Raw genomic sequence first — 16,990 nt, 5'->3', positions numbered from 1 at the left:
TAAGCACAGCAAGGGAAATCAACATTGTTTTACAGTTGAGAATATTGGGAGTTCAAAGGGAGAAAATGATTTGTCTGAAGAGCCAGTACAAGCACCTAGGATTCTGGTTATAAGTCTGTGGGTATTTTTGTTATACATAAATTAAGTAACTCCAAAGCATTTGCTAACTTATCATCCAACAACAGGATGATTCTATCTGGAATTTGGGATAGCAGTTTAATTAACCTAAAGTGTAATTTTACCTGAAGTCATAGGAGAGTTGGTGGGACACACTGAAAGAGTCTCTGGCTTCACGTTTTCTCATCACCCTGGTCAGTACAACCTCTGTGCCACCAGCTCCGATGATGGGACTGTGAAAATCTGGGATGTAGAGACAAAAACAGTTGTGACAGAACATGCACTCCATCAGGTACCATGGCTTGCTGATTTCTCATAATGTTTTTTATGTATATTTTGGGAGTTCTTTTGTTTCAAATAGTCTTGGTAACTTATCATTGCAGGGTAACTTATGAATGTACTCATTAATTAAATAAGAAGCCCTGTATTGTAAGTTGTCTCAAAGCTTTTTTAAAGAGGCTGCATATTTTGTTTATAAATCAGAAGTTAGCAAACTACTATGCCACCTGTTTTTGCAAAGAACTATTAGAATACAACCACATTTAAATCCTTTCTACGGCTGCTTTCATATAGCAAAATTCTGTTGCAAAGGAGACAGTATGACTCGTGAAGTCTAAAATATTCAATAGTTGGTTGTGCATTTAAAATAGACACCTGGTATAAACTATAAATGAGTGACTGAAACTCATTTCTAAAACAGATGATTACATGATGTACCTGCCTTTTAAGAGAACAAAGGAAAGGAAAAGACCTGCTTAAACTTTGTAAGAACTTTGCATTGAAGGAAGGAAAAAAATTAATGATTCTTTAATTCCCCAGTAGTCTAAATTTTTCTACAGTTAATATAGTGTTGCTAAACAGGTAGCATTAATAAGTATTTATGAAGTACCTATATCATGTTTAACATTATGCTTATTTGTGAAACAGGTTAAAATAAGTAAAAATTGGGCATTGACAAATCAGAAACAAATATTTTGTTATTGTTGTTTTGAAGCATACAATATCAGCGTTGCATTGGTCTCCTCGAGTAAAGGACTTAATAGTATCTGGGGATGAAAAAGGAATCGTTTTCTGTTATTGGTTCAACAGAAATGACAGCCAGCACCTCTTTATAGAACCCAGGACAATTTTCTGTCTTACTTGTTCACCTCATCATGAAGATTTAGTTGCCATTGGGTAAGTGCTCTGCCATCTGTATGGATAGTTTACTTTGTTTTTGCTCATATTTTTCATTTGCATTACCTTCTCCAATGCCTTTACTCCTCGAATTCAGATGTTAACTGCTCCCCTGAGCCCTTGGGATCATTTATTCCTTTGATCTCTAGGTCTTTTCTATCTCTCTCCCTCCCTCTTTGTTTTCTTCTTTTCTGCTGTACTCTGCTTTCCTTGTTCTTCTTATCTGATTTTTCCAGTCAACCTTCAAATGTTAGAAATGTCCTCTTGCACTTTTTTCTCACTATCTTTTATGATTCCCAGAGGACTGCTGTCTCTGGTTCCAGTCATTCCCATTAGGTTGGGGAAGTGATGTGGCCTTGGGATCTGTGTTCTTCCTGATCACTGAGGTTATTTCACATGAGCTGCCTGAGTGGGCATCCCCTTCCCTCTCCAGTCCATGTACTTCTCACACAAAGACATTTATTCCCTCCGTTTTGAAGATTTCACATAAGTATTTCCACTAGTATGTTAGAGATGAAAGTCTGAGGGAAGTGGATGTTAGAGACTTGTTTTGGGGTAGGATAAATTAATGGAAATAAATTTTTCTCAAAGTGTGAAAAATTTTATTTCTATTAACTTATCCTAACACACTTGTAAAAGTATGCACGGATATGAAGGCAGAGAGGAGGTATGGAATCAAGAGAGTATTAAATGAAAGATACAAGGACATGTTGCCATAATGGGGCGGGGTTGCAGCTTATTGCTGGTAAACTGATAAATACAGAAGATTGTTATGGAAAAGTTGAGATTGGATTTAGATAACAAGTAGAATAAAAAACAGTTGAAAATATGGAAATAAGCTGGGTGAGGTAATGCATGCATTCCAGAGACTTGGGAGGATGAGGCAGGAAGTTATCAAGTTGGAGCCAGCCTCAGCAACTTAGTGAGGCCCCCATCTCAAAGTAAAAAGGGCTGGAGAGGTAGTTCAGTGATAGAGCGCCCCTTGGTTCAGTCTTCAGTACTGAAAGAGAAAATGAATATGGAAATAATTACAGGTAGGTTTGGAAGTAGAAAATATTCCATTCTGTGGCTTCAGATTTTCTCTGTGAAGATAAATGAAAGAGGTAGAGTCAAGTTCAGGGTCAAGAAGAAGGCATGAACACTCCAAAGAATAGGAAAATGAACTTAGGGAAATTGGTGGTTCAATGTTCACTGCTGAGTGGCCAAGCTAAGGACCATGGTCATGAATTTAAATTAGTCAAAGTGATTGAAAAAGGAGCTCTTTGGATTCAATAAGGTTTGGGGTTTTGTGGAATAAATAACCCTGAGGGAGAGAAGAAAGGGAGATTGTAGTGTTTTAAAGAGCAACTATAATTATGGATCCTAAAATCTGTTCTGCATGAAGGGAAGGGTAGGAAGATGGGTGAGGGCAAGTGGTAACGAAAATATTGGGGGTCTGTAGATGGGCAGTCTCAGGAAGTGGGAGCATTGTTGTAGTTAGGGTACTAGAGGATGAGCAGAAAGGGTAGTAGTGTCCAGGGGTCAAAGAAACTTGAATCAAATAAACCTTGAAAAAAGCAGCAATTCTTAGAAGTAAAGTCTGTAAGGAGGAGGGAACTGCATCGTCAGGCACAGAAGATTGGCTCAGAAGCATTTGTTTATAGACGATCTTTAAGACATTATTCCCAGAAAGCTTAACTCAAAGATTTCAAAACAGCTGGATCTCGTGACAGTTAGGTAGTATAACTTGATGATCTTCAAAGTCCAGGTAGTCAAAAGATTGATATATTCTTGGGGTTTTTTGCTTGTTTTTTAATCTGCACTATTGTTTTTTCCCTGTAGAATTATCTGTTGTATAGAGAGTGTAAGTAGATACGGCCACTTTGGAAAGCAGTTTTGCCCTATCTAGTAAAGTAGTGGTACACATATCTTACATTCTGGCAGTCCTATTTCTAGGCATCACATGTGAAATTGTTACAGTACATTAGTAGCGGCTTTTATGTTTGTAATGCCAGAAAAAAATGGAAACCCTTCAAAAGGACTCTGAATAAACTGTGATGTAGTCATATAATACAGGATTCATACATACAATAGTGTGAATGACCACGAACTAGAATTACATGTATCAACATGGATGATTCAGAAACAGAATGAGTGGAAAAAGTAAGCTCCAAAAAAAAAAATTAGTAAATAAACCTGCATGATACCTTTACTATGAGGTTTTTAGATATACAGACTACTTCTCTTTTGTATTTAAAAATATATACCCAAAAAAGGCTAGCAAAGTTAAGAAATAGTGATTTATCTCTGGGAAGGGGAAAAAGAGGTTTGATCTATGTGGTAAAGCAAAGTATTTCAGATGTTTTGGTAATTATTTTTTTCTTATGCTAGGTGGTAGATACTCTGTTATGTGTCTGAAATAATTCATATTTTTAAAGCTTTTAGAATGTCTCTGTTTTTTTCTAGATTCATAAAATGGCAACCATGGAACATACAGATCTAGAATATTGAGTGCTTTGGCTTTTCAGTTTCCAGTTAGAAAAGTAGTGTCATTTATGAAAAGGAAACTTTTCAGAGAACTAGAATAAATTCATCTCTAATTCAGAGGAGTTGCTGGACTTCTATCAGAACTGGAACTCCTGTCAGTTCCCTTAGAATAAAAGTATGCTCCACTGCTGGAACTTTTGAAAGGCAACATGGAGAAGGGTGTTAACAAAACTAGGAAGCATCAAACACTTAGGAAAAAACAACAGAAGTATTTCTTGTTCTTTCTCCTCCTCCCCTACCCCAAATGCACCTACATAACTTTTAAAAGTTCACAGTGATAAATCCTAAGCAAGAATATTTACTAGAGAGACTATCTGTCTTCATTTTTCACTAATATTTCTAACTCTTGTTTTTTAGCTATAAGGATGGCATAGTGGTTATAATTGACATCAGTAAGAAAGGAGAAGTTATTCACAGGCTTCGAGGCCATGATGATGAAATCCACTCCATAGCCTGGTGTCCCCTACCTGGTGAAGACTGTTTATCCATAAACCAAGAGGAAAATTCAGGTAGAGATGAATGAAAGGAGAGTATTCTTTAGACCTAAAAAACAAAGTAGGTAGACTTGCATTGTCTCAATTACATTTAAAACTTGAGATTTCACATACCAGACCTATGAAAAGTGATCGCTAAGTTTTGGGAACCCTTGGAAACTAATTTTTCTTTCACAAGTACATGTTTAATGCAAAATAAAAACAAAATACCCTCTTTCTTTTAGAAGAGCCTGAAATCCCCAACGGGAAACTTATAGCTCAAACTCCAGTAACAAAAGGCTGTTACTTAGCGACTGGAAGCAAAGACCAGACCATTCGAATCTGGAGCTGCTCTCGAGGCCGAGGTAAAATTGATGTTGGATGTTTCTTTTGTAATATAAGCTATGTTGATCCAGTGAAATTATCTGTTCTTTTGTTCTGTCTTCTTGTTCTGAGAGTGCCTCATCTGTCCAAAATTTGTTTTTACTTTCCTGTGTATAAAATCGCTGCCCTGGTTTAGCCTGGGCTAGAACTCTGTACTCTGAAATTTTTTGAGTGTTAGTTTATGATGCATTCTAAGAGAAGCCAGGGACCCCTGCTTTATAGAAGGGTCACTATTTGCCACGGAGAGAAAGACATTTAAGGACATGAATGTTGGTACTTGGCAAGACCTGGAGCAAAGGAATGAAAAAGATCTCTACTGTATAAATGCAGAATAAATAATATATTCTGGGAATATGGCTTAGTGGTAGAGAGGTTACGTAGCTTGTGTAAGGCCCTGAGTTTGATCCCTGGTACCACCCAAATAATTAAATAAATAAATGTGTGTGTGTGTATTTCCAGCATAGATATGTATTTCCATACAAACACTTTGTCCAAAGAAGCTAAAAATCCACATGTGGGTATCTGGATGGGAATCCCTCCAGCAGGGTAACCTCTAAACTTACAGCTGTGTAATACAGTGGCCTTCAGTTCTGGTTGTGTAGCAGAATGAGCTGGAGAGTTTTGGAAAAATATAGGCTCCTAGACCCCACTTCAAATCTACTGAATCAGAATCTAGGTGCTGGACCCTGACACATGTATTTTTTAAAACTATACCTGTGGTTCTAACACCCAGTACAGATTAGGAACCACCAGCTTAGTGCTGACAGAGATGCTCCCCTGTCACAATTTGTTGTCTGCCAAAGGGATTTATGACCAACAGGAGGAGGATTCCTGCTCTCTGTCCTTCCAGCTCTAACTTTGGGTTGCATTACCACTTGAGTTCTCAGTTCTAATAGGGAGGTCATTTTTCCAGACCAAAAGAAATATTCTTAATATGTTTGGGTTGCCAAGACAGCCTGAAGATCTTGTTGACCTAAAGGTAGGTGGGCTGGTATTAATCACCATGTATAATGTTTCCATGGGAAAATAGTGTATTCATTGTCAGTAACTAACAAACCTTTAAATCGCAGATCATGTATTGTCTTTAAGTTCGTGGTTTCAATGTCTTTGGTGCTCACTGGCCATTTCACCTACAGGAGTGATGGTTTTGAAACTACCTTTTCTGAAGAGAAGAGGAGGGGGTGTAGACCCAACCGTCAAAGAGCGCCTATGGTTGACACTCTACTGGCCCAGGGATCAGCCAACGCAGCTGGTGTCCAGTTGTTTTGGGTAAGTCTGCTTTGGTCATACTTTTTCTGATAAATTTTGTTTTCCTGTGTGGCATCAAGATTCCTAGGCTTCTCATTAGAGACACAGAAGATAGGTCTCACACACACAAGTGGTCCATTATGACCCAAGTATTGACTTGTGTTATGATGGGCCAGTTAAAATGTAAAAATCATGAGACCTGTGCCCTGCAAACAGAATTGTTTAAAACACACACACACACACACACACACACACACATAACAAGCCTGGAGTTAAAGAGTATCTGACTCTGAAGTCAGACACATCTGAATTTCAGAATCAACCTGCTGCTTACCTGCCTTATGTGTGCAAGAGGCAGAGAAGGTGATACTATTTTTTGTCCCTTAGCAAGGCTGTGACCACTCGGTAACAAAACTGATTGAGCACTTTCCATGGGAAAATACAAACCATTTTTCCTCTGCTTTCACACCACAATTATCAATCCAGAAGACTTCTGAGACTCCAAAAGGCGTGGGGATTTCTCCTGCCGAGCAAGCAAGTGATTAATTCTGCAGCTAGGTATCTTCCACTTCCGTTCTGGCAGAATGTCATGCCCCCCAGTTGAGAGTTTGCACCCAGCTCTCCCACACACACACTTTATATGCTAGTTGCAAGCCCCAGGTGGTTTTGCATGGACTTCTGCCCCACACGCTGTAATCAGGGCCCCCCGACCCCCTCCTTTGGTTCAGTTAATTTGCACATGTTGCTCACAGTTTATTAGAAGGACATTAAAGGACATTAAAGGAAACAGATGAAGAAATGCATAGGGTGGGATATAGGAGAAGTTTACAGGCCCTTTGGGCATGCCACCCTCTAGAATCTTTCATATGTTCAGCTGTCTGGAAGCTCTCAGGGCCCTGTCTTTGGGGGTAAGGGGTTTATAGAGGCTTCATTACATAGGCATTATAATTAAATTCTTCACGATTGGTGATCAACTTAACCTTCATTCCCTTCCCTCTCCCTGGAGGTTGAGGATAGGGCTCAAAGTTCCAACCATCTAGTCCCACGTTAGTCTTTCTGGTGACCAACTCCTAACATGAAGCTGTCCTAAAGTCTGCCAACCATTAGTCAACTTATTAGCATACAAGAACATATATATATGCCTTTGGAGATCTCAAAGCTTTTAAGAGTTATATGCCAGGAAAGAACAAAGACCAGATACATATATCACAAATCTAGTTTGGAGCCTGAAAGCATCTGGCTTAAGCTATCCATCATACTGAAATAAGAGTGTCACATAATTCTGCAGGATCTGTGTAAGACCTATAGGTGCAAGCAGCCCTCAGCCCCTGGAAGGCTCCCAGGGGACCAGCATGCACTTTGGGTGGGAGAGGCAAGCCATAGACATTTTAAATGCGTAGTTGCTGAAGATGATAAATTAATTTAGTAGACAAGTTCCTGCCTTTAAATGAGGTGATACAGGTAAAACACATAGAGTCCTTCCAAAATATTAACCATGACCCTACTTTCCACCAATACCCAAAAAAAGAGATTGTTTCTTGAGCTTTGAAGCTATTCAGATTATAGTGGTATTTTATAATTAAAGCTGGTAGAGAACTCTGTTCAAAAGTTAATCTAGAACATTTACATATTTCAAAGAAGAATGAAAGCATGCATAATAAAACACCCCTCCCACTTCTCGTCCATGTTACTTGCTTCTCTTTCTGTAGGCATTCATGATTTTCTCTGTGTTCCCCAAGAGATATTTTGTGAATATGGCAGAAAATGCAGCTTTTCTCCCCTTAAAGGTGTGAATCAAGATCACAAACAAGGTTAAAAGAAAAGTAAAACTACTTTTATTCAGCTGCAAAACAGATTTGCAAATTGGAAATGCATGGGTTTGTACTTTCTAACAAGAAGTGGCTACCTGCCACTTAGCATTGTCTGGGGGATTGAAGCAGGTCTAGCAGTTGGAAACTGTCACAGAGCAGGGTTGTCATAAATGTTACCAGTCCTTTGGAATGTTCAAGTCAAGAGGCAATAGGCAGTCAAGTATTTTCCCTCTGGCAGATTCGGTTTGTGACATTTCTGCGTGGCAGCGAATCTCTTAAGGCTCAGAAAAGGAAGATGGTTCTCTTTTTTGACCCTTCTGCAGCCATGTTGACTTTTATTTTATCAAAGGACCAAAAATAATTATTTTACAACTGTGGACTCTGACTCTGACTCAATAATCCTTGCTTTAGATTGCTTGTGTTCGTCTTCACAGGGGTGAACTGCTGCTTTGGGATCTCACTCAGTCTTGGAGACGGAAATATACCCTCTTTAGCACTTCATCAGAAGGACAGAATCATTCCAGAATCGTGTTTAATTTATGTCCTTTGCAAACTGAGGACAACAAGCACCTGCTTCTTTCCACATCAATGGATAGAGATGTAAGAACTGCTTAGATTTCATCAGCTTTGTAAAATAGGGATTTGCAATCTGGGTGGGATTAGAAAGTCTTGGTCCTCAAACCATCTTCCTACTTAAAGTTTTAGAGGTGCTATTGCCAGTTGTCACTCTATATATCAGCAATGCACAGAGAGGAGGAAGGTGAGGAACCACCAAGATGCTTTTCTGCTAAAGTGCCTATGATAAAGATGAGTAGAAGTGCCCTCAGAAGGGCACATAAGATCATCATGCTTTGACTTATCCCCATCTGTAGTTTAAGAAGCAGAATCATCTGCTCATGGTGAAATCTCTCTGAGGGAGAATTAGCTGTATTTAGAGCCCATGACCTTGCTGTTCTGCTTTTGAGCTGGGCTCATAAACTTCATTTTCTCTCAAGTCTCTCTATTTAGTAATAACTAAAAATTTCTACTCCTAGACTGTAAGCCATTTTGCTTTTTAGATTGCAACTCCGATCTTTCCATGTGCTGGAGCCGTGTTCCTCCTTATTTAGTTTGCTGAATCAGGAGGTTACCAGGAATGGAAAGACCACTGACCTCTGGGAAATGGGAGGTCTGGGTTCTGGTTTATTCTTTTTTTTTTTTTTTTTTTTTTTTTAATATTTATTTTTTTTAGTTTTTGGTGGACACAACATCTTTGTTTGTATGTGGTGCTGAGGATCGAACCTGGGACGCACGCATGCCAGGCGAGCACGCTACCGCTTGAGCCACATCCCCAGGCCCTCTGGTTTATTCTATGACCCTGAATTCACTGGACATCTCTGGGAATAAATATATTCCAAGATTCTGTTGAGCTGTGTGATTATTGCTGATTTTTTTCCTCTAAGAGATGCTTTTCCAGTTCCTACTGAATGGTTAAATTACATTGTCCTTGCTCACTATGAGCTTATCCCATTTGGAATATTGGAGCCTTTTTCCTATTTCTCTGCTTTTTTGAAATATTTAGATCCTAACTAAATCTTTCCAGGTAAAATGTTGGGACCTGGCCACACTGGAGTGCTGCTGGACCCTGCCTTCCCTCGGTGGGTTTGCCTACAGCCTAGCTTTCTCTCCTGTGGATGTGGGCTGTTTGGCTATAGGCGTCGGGGATGGCATGATCCGTGTATGGAATACTCTATCCATAAAGAACAACTATGATGTGAAAAACTTTTGGCAGGGTGTCAAATCCAAGGTTACAGCGGTAAGGATACTTTCTTTGAATTTTTTTTTTTTTTTTTAAGAATATCCACTCATTTAAGTGAACTCTGTTATAAATCAAAAGTTGTTTAAAGGTATTTTTGATGAAGTTTGAAACTAGGAAAGCAGAATCCTCCAAACAAACTCACCATCCCTAGATTCAGAGTTTGAAATTATTAAGGCTTTGTTTTACTTGTCATGTTTTCTAACAGAAATAAATTGATTAAAAACAACCTAAATGTGTATTTATGGGAGATTATTATTATAATATAACTACATATTAGAATGGTATCAAATTACTAAAAATAGTAGTGAGTTTTTTTTAACTATGGAAGGATGTTAATCATTTATAAAAATTATAAAATTGAATGCAGGGTAGAAAACATGTTTTAATTTTTTGTTTTCTCTAAAATGATACCTCTGTGTTGGCTATTTACTCTAAACCCAATAAATATGGGTGATTTTAAAAGAACACTAAATAACGAAGTGTAGAAAGTAGACTTTCTTTTCTACAATACCCTCTACTCCATGCCCCCATTACCATGACCCAGAGAAATAGTCTTGACAATTTGAGATACATCATTCCAAATTTATTAATTATTAATTAAACTGTATTTTCTAAATTGTTTTAGAATCTTTTTCTTCTTTTTATAGTGCCAGGATAGGTTTCTATGCATGCTAAGCAAGCATTCTATCACTGAGCTGAATTCCCAGCCCCTATTCTAGAATCTTTTACCCTAGTCTACAATATGTCATGTTTTTTCTATTATAAGTATTTAAGTTTATTCACAAAAATGTCTGAAAAGAAAAATAACAAAATTGGCAATTATTTTTTGTTTTGCATGGTGAAATTATAGATGACTTTCACTTTGCTATTAATCCATCTTTTTTTTTTTCTTTTAAACAATGAAAATTAAAAGAAATCAACAGCAAGAAAGTCTCCCACTTGAACGCTTAGATGCTTGAGATTCCCGTAACAGTGTGTCCCCTTTCGCATAAATTTTCATTTGGAAACTCTTTTCTTGTAGCTGTGCTGGCACCCAAACAAGGAAGGTTGCTTAGCTTTTGGAACTGATGATGGAAAAGTGGGATTGTATGACACCTACTCCAGCAAGTAAGCAATACTTGATTCTTATTTGGCCAGTTCACCAAAATGCCAGTGATGGGTTTAATTTGAGTTTATGATGTACAAAAAATTCTAACTTGAAGAATGAGGTTCAGAACTCAGAATCTTATTTTTAAAATTTTTTTCAGGTGATATTGATTCAGCCCATCTGATTTGGGGGAACCACTAACATAAATCATTTGCTTTTATTTTTACAAAAGTTTTCGTGTAGACATGAAAGTTGAAAGACAAGTAGAACATCTGTGTGCCTTATCTCAGTTTTTAGCCATACCATTTATCTATATGTCTCTGCATTTATCTCATCTAAAACATGAAACAAAGTTTCAAACATAAAATTGTGATACTCCCCCTTCTCAAGAAACGAGGTCGCAGGTTTCGTGACACTCCTCTGCAGGTTTTTTGGTTTTGATTTTTTTTTTTTTTTTTTTTTTACCAGGGATTGAACCTAGGGGTGCTTGACAGTGTCTCACTAAGTTTCTTAGGGTCTCATTAAGTTGGTGAAGCTGGCTTTGAACTCTCAATCCTCCTGCCTCAGCCTCCTAAGCCACTAAGGATTACAGGCGTGTGAGGCAAGATATGGAGTAAGATATGGCCTCCTGAGTCGCTGGGATTACAGGTGTATGCCACTGTACCAGGCTAAAGTCCTTCCAAAATATTAACCATGACCCTACTTTCCACCAATACCCAAAAAAAGAGATTGTTTCTTGAGCTTTGAAGCTATTCAGATTATAGTGGTATTTTATAATTAAAGCTGGTAGAGAACTCTGTTCAAAAGTTAATCTAGAACATTTACATATTTCAAAGAAGAATGAAAGCATGCATAATAAAACACCCCTCCTACTTCTCGTCCTACCACGGAGCTATAGCCCCAGCCCCTAGATAAATAGATTACTCCATATCTTGTACTTGTCTAGTTATTCCCTTAACGTGATTTCTAACTCATTTATGTATTCCTATCATCCCTATTATATTTGCTATCAACTGCAAGTCATAGCTAAGCAACCTTATCCCTTTACAGTAGTCATTAGTCATAGGTGACCTAGTCAGCACCAGAAAAGTGCTAAGTCCAAGTTGAGATGTGCTATAAGTGTAAAATATATTGAAGTATTAGTATTAGAAAAGAATACAAAATATCTCAAAAATATTTTAGTTTTAAATTACCTTTTAGCCTGGTACAGTGGCATACACCTGTAATCCCAGCGACTCAGGAGGCCAAGGCAGGAGGATTGCAAGTTCAAGCCAGCCTCAGCAACATAGCAAGGCCTTAAGCAACTTAGTGAAACACTGTCTCAAAGTAAAAAACAGGCTGGGGATGTGGCTCAGTGGTTAAGAGCCCCTGGGTTCAATCCCCAGTCCAAAAAAGAAAGAAAGCAGGAGATAAGAGAAAAAGCATACCAAACTTGCCAGATGTATTGGAGTAATATATTTTTTTTAATATTTACTTTGTAGTTGTAGTTGGGCACAATACCTTCATTTAATTCATTTGTATGTGATGCTCAGGATCGAACCCAGGGCCTCATATATGCTAGGCAAGTGCTATGGGAGTAACATTTTTATCTGAGTGAAATATGTTTAGGGCTTAATCATTTTGGTTATGATGGGATATTATTATGTTATATGTTATTTAAATGTTTGCTTTTTTATAGTTGAATATTTGGAGAAGAGTAATGCTCAATAGTTTTTCTATAATACAGCAACTAAATTTATAAATAGGGACTTTTGAGAAAAATATGGTGTATTTTTCACCGTGCCTTTTAGTTTAAATCTTTGTTTGTTCTCCACCTCTCCTTACCCGCAAAGACCTCCCCAGATTTCTAGCACATATCATAAGAAGACTGTGTACACGTTAGCTTGGGGACCACCCGTACCCCCAATGTCACTTGGTAAGTGTCTGAGCCATTCTTTAACAAATATAATTTCTTTTCTTCAATTTAATTCTAGGATATGAAAGCAAGAAAGAGTCATAAATGTTCTAGTGCAGTGACTACTTGGTTGTCTGCTAGTCCTAGGGGTCCATGAAAGCAGTAGTGGCAGGTTACAAATTAGAATTGCAGAAGAAAACATTTACCTATAAGCTTCCCCAGACTGCCCCCACAACTCTTAAGCATTACTGTCTTTGAACTGAACTTTTTCATTTTACATAGTTTTCTCATGCTGGATCGTGGCCTTTGACTACTACTTTTCACCCCTTTCCCATTTCTAGCCCCTCAGTCTTATCTTTCCCATAAGTGATGGGTCTTTCAAAATATCTTTTTGAGTATATTCAACGAAAGTCTTTGATACACTTTCCTTAACTCCAATGAAACGACTGTAAATTTCCATAGTAATCGCCTTACTGTGGAAAGGATAAATAGTATCATCAGAACTCAAGCAGCATTGGAATTATATTCCGTTCACACAACAAGAGGATTACTATAATACTTAGAAAATCACTCCTTTGAAGATACCTCCTTATAGCTAGTCCTGGGAAATCCTGTAGCTTCATGTATTTAAATGCCTAAAGTAAAGTACTTATTTGTAGAAGAAAATGTGAATTCTCTAAAGCTTTGAATGTTAGAAGAATGTTTCAACTGAATGTGTTCCATCATAGAATTTAACATAGAATTAGTATACCTTTTTACTTCTCCCAATAACTCTTCAGATGGAAAGAACAGTAACTTTATTCTCATGTATTAGAATGCTTCAAATGCATGATTCTTTTTAATTCTTAATTCTCATAGTAGGGCATGGTCAAATCTGTAATAACAAATAATTAAACTGGTGAAGTTCAAGACTGATAAGCTTTTTTATCTCATGTAGGAGGAGAAGGAGACAGACCTTCCCTCACTTTATACAGCTGTGGAGGGGAAGGAATTGTCCTACAACATAACCCTTGGAAGTTGAGTGGGGAGGCCTTTGACATCAACAAACTCATCAGGGACACCAATTCATTCAAAGTGAGTTATTGTGATCTGGAGTTTCCTGTTGGATTCCTCTGGTTTTTCCATCTTGCATACTAAATGCCATTCTTAGAGAGGCGCCTTGTCAAGTCAGACATTGCAGATACTGTGAAGCAGGCTGTGAGTGAACTTGTAGGTTCTAATATATATCTTAAGAGTCTTTATCCTTGAATCCCGCCCCCCCCCAAAAAAAAGTGTCTCAATTGCAATAGTGATTTATGATTTTCAGACCTCTCTCTCTTTTTTTTTTTTTTGGCGAGGAGGTATTGTTGATTGAATTCAGGGGTGCTCAACCACTAATCTACATCCTCAGCCCCATTTTGTATTTTATTTAGTGATAGAGTCTCACTGAGTTGCTAAGCACCTCACTCTTGCTGAGGTTGGCTTTGAACTCATGATCCTCCTGACTCAGCCTTGTGAGCCACTGGGAATACAGGTGTGCTCCACTTGGTTTTCAGATCTTGACAGTAAACATCCTTTTTATGCCAACCACTTCAACCAAAATGATCCTGTGGCAAAAATGGCCCTGTCATATGGTTTCTAAATGCGGCTACAGATATTTTTTTTCTCAAGACTGAATTGGAATTTTGTTTTTAAAGGAAATAATTTCAGAATTACAAAAGCTGCAAAAACAATACAGACAATTTTCTTGTGTCCTTTACTTAGATTCCAATATTTATAGTTTTAGGTGGACACAATATATTTTACTTTTATGTGGTTCTGAGGATCAAACCCAGTACCTCACACATGCTAGGCAAGCGCTGTACCTCTGAGCCACAACCCCAGCCCCTCAAATGAATATTCTTTTTAATCACTGCTCAATATTTTTGTATGGCTAGAATAAAAATATCACTTAATCATAAATTAATTATATTTAATTATATTCTTTCATTGTCTAAAGTGTTATCTATACATTAACCTTCAATAATGAAAAGAAATTACTGTTCTGACAAGTTTTTAGTTTAGTGGCAATTGGTTATATGCATCAAAAGTTTATACAAGGAGTCTGGACTGGAAATAGAAATTTTGAATCCCTTCACATAAATGATAGATGAAAAACTTCTGGGTGTGTGTGAGATAGAATTAAAAAGAAAAATAAAATAAAACAGTAAGAAAAGAAGAGGACCCAAGATGTCTTAGGGACATACAAAATATAAAGGTGGCAAGGGTAGGAATTCTGGAAAACTGAAAGGATAAGAAGAAAACAAGAAAAGCTTTTGTTAAGGACCAAGAAACCTTCTGGGAAGACTAGTGGGCACATTTCATTCTTCACTGTGGGACAAAAGTTGCTCCAGTTAATTTTATTTCACAAGATTAAACATTGTAGATGTTTAGTTGTTGGCCTCTCTGTCCCATTTAGGAAGTCATAATTAGAATTTTTGTTCTTCATAATTCTTGAACTAATTAAGAAGACTGTTTAGGAGAATGGCTGTTGTATAATTAGAACATGTTTTAACTCTGGGGACTCCCCCACACACACACCATCCTGTCATCGCTGATTTATAAGATGTGTGGAGAAAAGAACAGTGTTTATAGTCAGGATTGGTTTGTTTTGCTTCTAGTACAAATTGCCTGTACACACAGAGATCAGCTGGAAAGCAGATGGCAAAATCATGGCTCTTGGCAATGAAGATGGGTATGTATTTGTTTTCTTAAAAAAGAAATAACTTTGCAGTAGTACATATTTTGAATCACAAGCTGGCTGATGCCATCTGTAATGTTAATGAGGGAAGCCCCGTTGTAATTTATATTCTGATTTATCATTGATATCTTTAACTGATCCAGGAGCGCTCTGCATCTTTCAGAACAACAGAATTATTTAGATTAATTTTAGTTCAAAGATAGCATTTGCCTATAGTATATTTAGGCTATTTTATGCCTCACAAATGGTCATCTCCTTCATTAAACTGCCTTCATTACACTCCATTTTTAAGAAATAATACTAACTTGGGCTCGGTGGCACATGCCTGTAATCTCAGCATCTCTGGAGGCTGAGGCAGAAGGACCTCAAGTTCAAAGCCAACCTCAGCAAAAGTGAGGCACTAAGCAACTCAATTAGACTGTGTCTGTAAATAAAATACAATATAGGGCTGGGGATGTGGCTCAGTGGTTGAGTGCCCCTGAGTTCAATCCTTGGTACCAAAAACAATATTTAATAATAATAAGCAGAAATCCTTTGTAGATCTCACTCCTTCCATTGTTAGTCACAATGACATACATAGTCCAAGTTCATACAACAGTCAGTAATTCTTTTAGCTTCCCACCACCATGTATTATTTATTAATGCCTAACAAATACAACTTTCCAGACAGTGTTAGAATTTTTAAATGCTGAATATGCTTATTTTATAAAACAACCTTTTATATCTGGTTCTCCATGAGAGAATGGCCTTTGCGGTGAGTATTATCTCATTCTATTTCACCTTTCCTAGACTGATGGATAAGGGACCTGATTGTTTACACTGCACTGTAATTTGATTATCCCTCTTGTCTTGGTGTTTCTTATTCCAGATCAATAGAAATATTTCAGGTTCCCAACTTAAGACTGATCTGCACCATCCAACAGCATCACAAGCTTGTGAATACCATTTCCTGGCATCACGATCATGGCAGCCAGCCTGAGCTGAGCTATCTGATGGCCTCTGGCTCCAACAATGCTGTCATTTATGTGCACAATCTGAGAACTGTCCTAGGTAACTTTGTTTTCTTCCATACTTGGGGGGGTTATATTGCTCGTTCACCTACTTTCCATTCTGTTCTTTGTATGTTTTTACTTTATTTTTGGCTTTTTTTCCCATTCTTTTGTCTTTTTTCTTTTTTTCCTTTCAAAAACACTGTATTCATCTTACTCTAAAAGTCTTACAATCATGACAAAAATGTTAATTTAGAGAATGAAGAATACATTCACGTATGTGTACACATTATATATTATTATATTTATATTGTGAATTTTCTTGTACAAATTCAGTACATGAAAATTTAGTATTAGCAAATATGTATTCATTCTGTGATATGAATACACCAGAATTTATCCATTCACAATTGATAATCATTAAAATTATTTACATTTTTTCAGAAGAAATATTACTTCTGAAATCTTCAGGAGGCTGACTAGTTTTCTTACATAAAATTTCTAGAAGTAGATGTGAAGAGATGTGGACATTAAAAACATGTTTTTTTGGGGGGGTTGGGGTTATGGCTCAGTGAGTTCTCAGCACCACATATAAATAAATAAAATAAAGGTCCATTGATAACTAAAAAGATATTTTTTAAAAAAACAGTTTTTTAAATAGTTAATGCTGAAAGCTGTCCAAAAAGCTGCCAGTTTATACACCCTTCAGCAGGGCTGCTGTGTTATACACACCTTCGATACACAGCCCATTCCCATCTTTGATGACAT

At 37.4% G+C, this 16,990-nt stretch overlaps 1 protein-coding gene across 3 annotated transcripts in view; it reads left to right on the top strand.

The window, feature by feature from the left end:
- The window catches only part of Gemin5 (gem nuclear organelle associated protein 5), a 46,933-nt gene that overhangs the window by 816 nt on the left and 29,127 nt on the right, over nt 1-16,990 (top strand). For 2 of the 3 annotated variants that reach the window (XR_005728446.2, XM_005325454.5), the window contains exons 2-13: nt 249-409; nt 1,112-1,293; nt 4,177-4,328; nt 4,538-4,657; nt 5,813-5,945; nt 8,170-8,335; nt 9,318-9,530; nt 10,555-10,640; nt 12,453-12,535; nt 13,452-13,588; nt 15,154-15,227; nt 16,102-16,283. Coding sequence is in view for 2 of the 3 variants with exons in the window: in XM_005325454.5 (XP_005325511.1) it covers nt 249-409; nt 1,112-1,293; nt 4,177-4,328; nt 4,538-4,657; nt 5,813-5,945; nt 8,170-8,335; nt 9,318-9,530; nt 10,555-10,640; nt 12,453-12,535; nt 13,452-13,588; nt 15,154-15,227; nt 16,102-16,283 (1,689 nt within the window). In the remaining variant the exon portion in view is untranslated. Of the gene's footprint in view, nt 1-248; nt 410-1,111; nt 1,294-4,176; nt 4,329-4,537; nt 4,658-5,812; nt 5,946-8,169; nt 8,336-9,317; nt 9,531-10,554; nt 10,641-12,452; nt 12,536-13,451; nt 13,589-15,153; nt 15,228-16,101; nt 16,284-16,990 lie in introns of those variants that run through there. The other variant, XM_040273439.2, reaches the window with a different exon arrangement.

The sequence above is a fragment of the Ictidomys tridecemlineatus genome, chromosome 1 (genome assembly GCF_052094955.1).
Source record: "Ictidomys tridecemlineatus isolate mIctTri1 chromosome 1, mIctTri1.hap1, whole genome shotgun sequence".
NCBI lineage: Eukaryota > Metazoa > Chordata > Mammalia > Rodentia > Sciuridae > Ictidomys > Ictidomys tridecemlineatus.
Note: the sequence above shows the minus strand (reverse complement) of the source record. Positions and strands in the feature narration are given on the sequence as shown.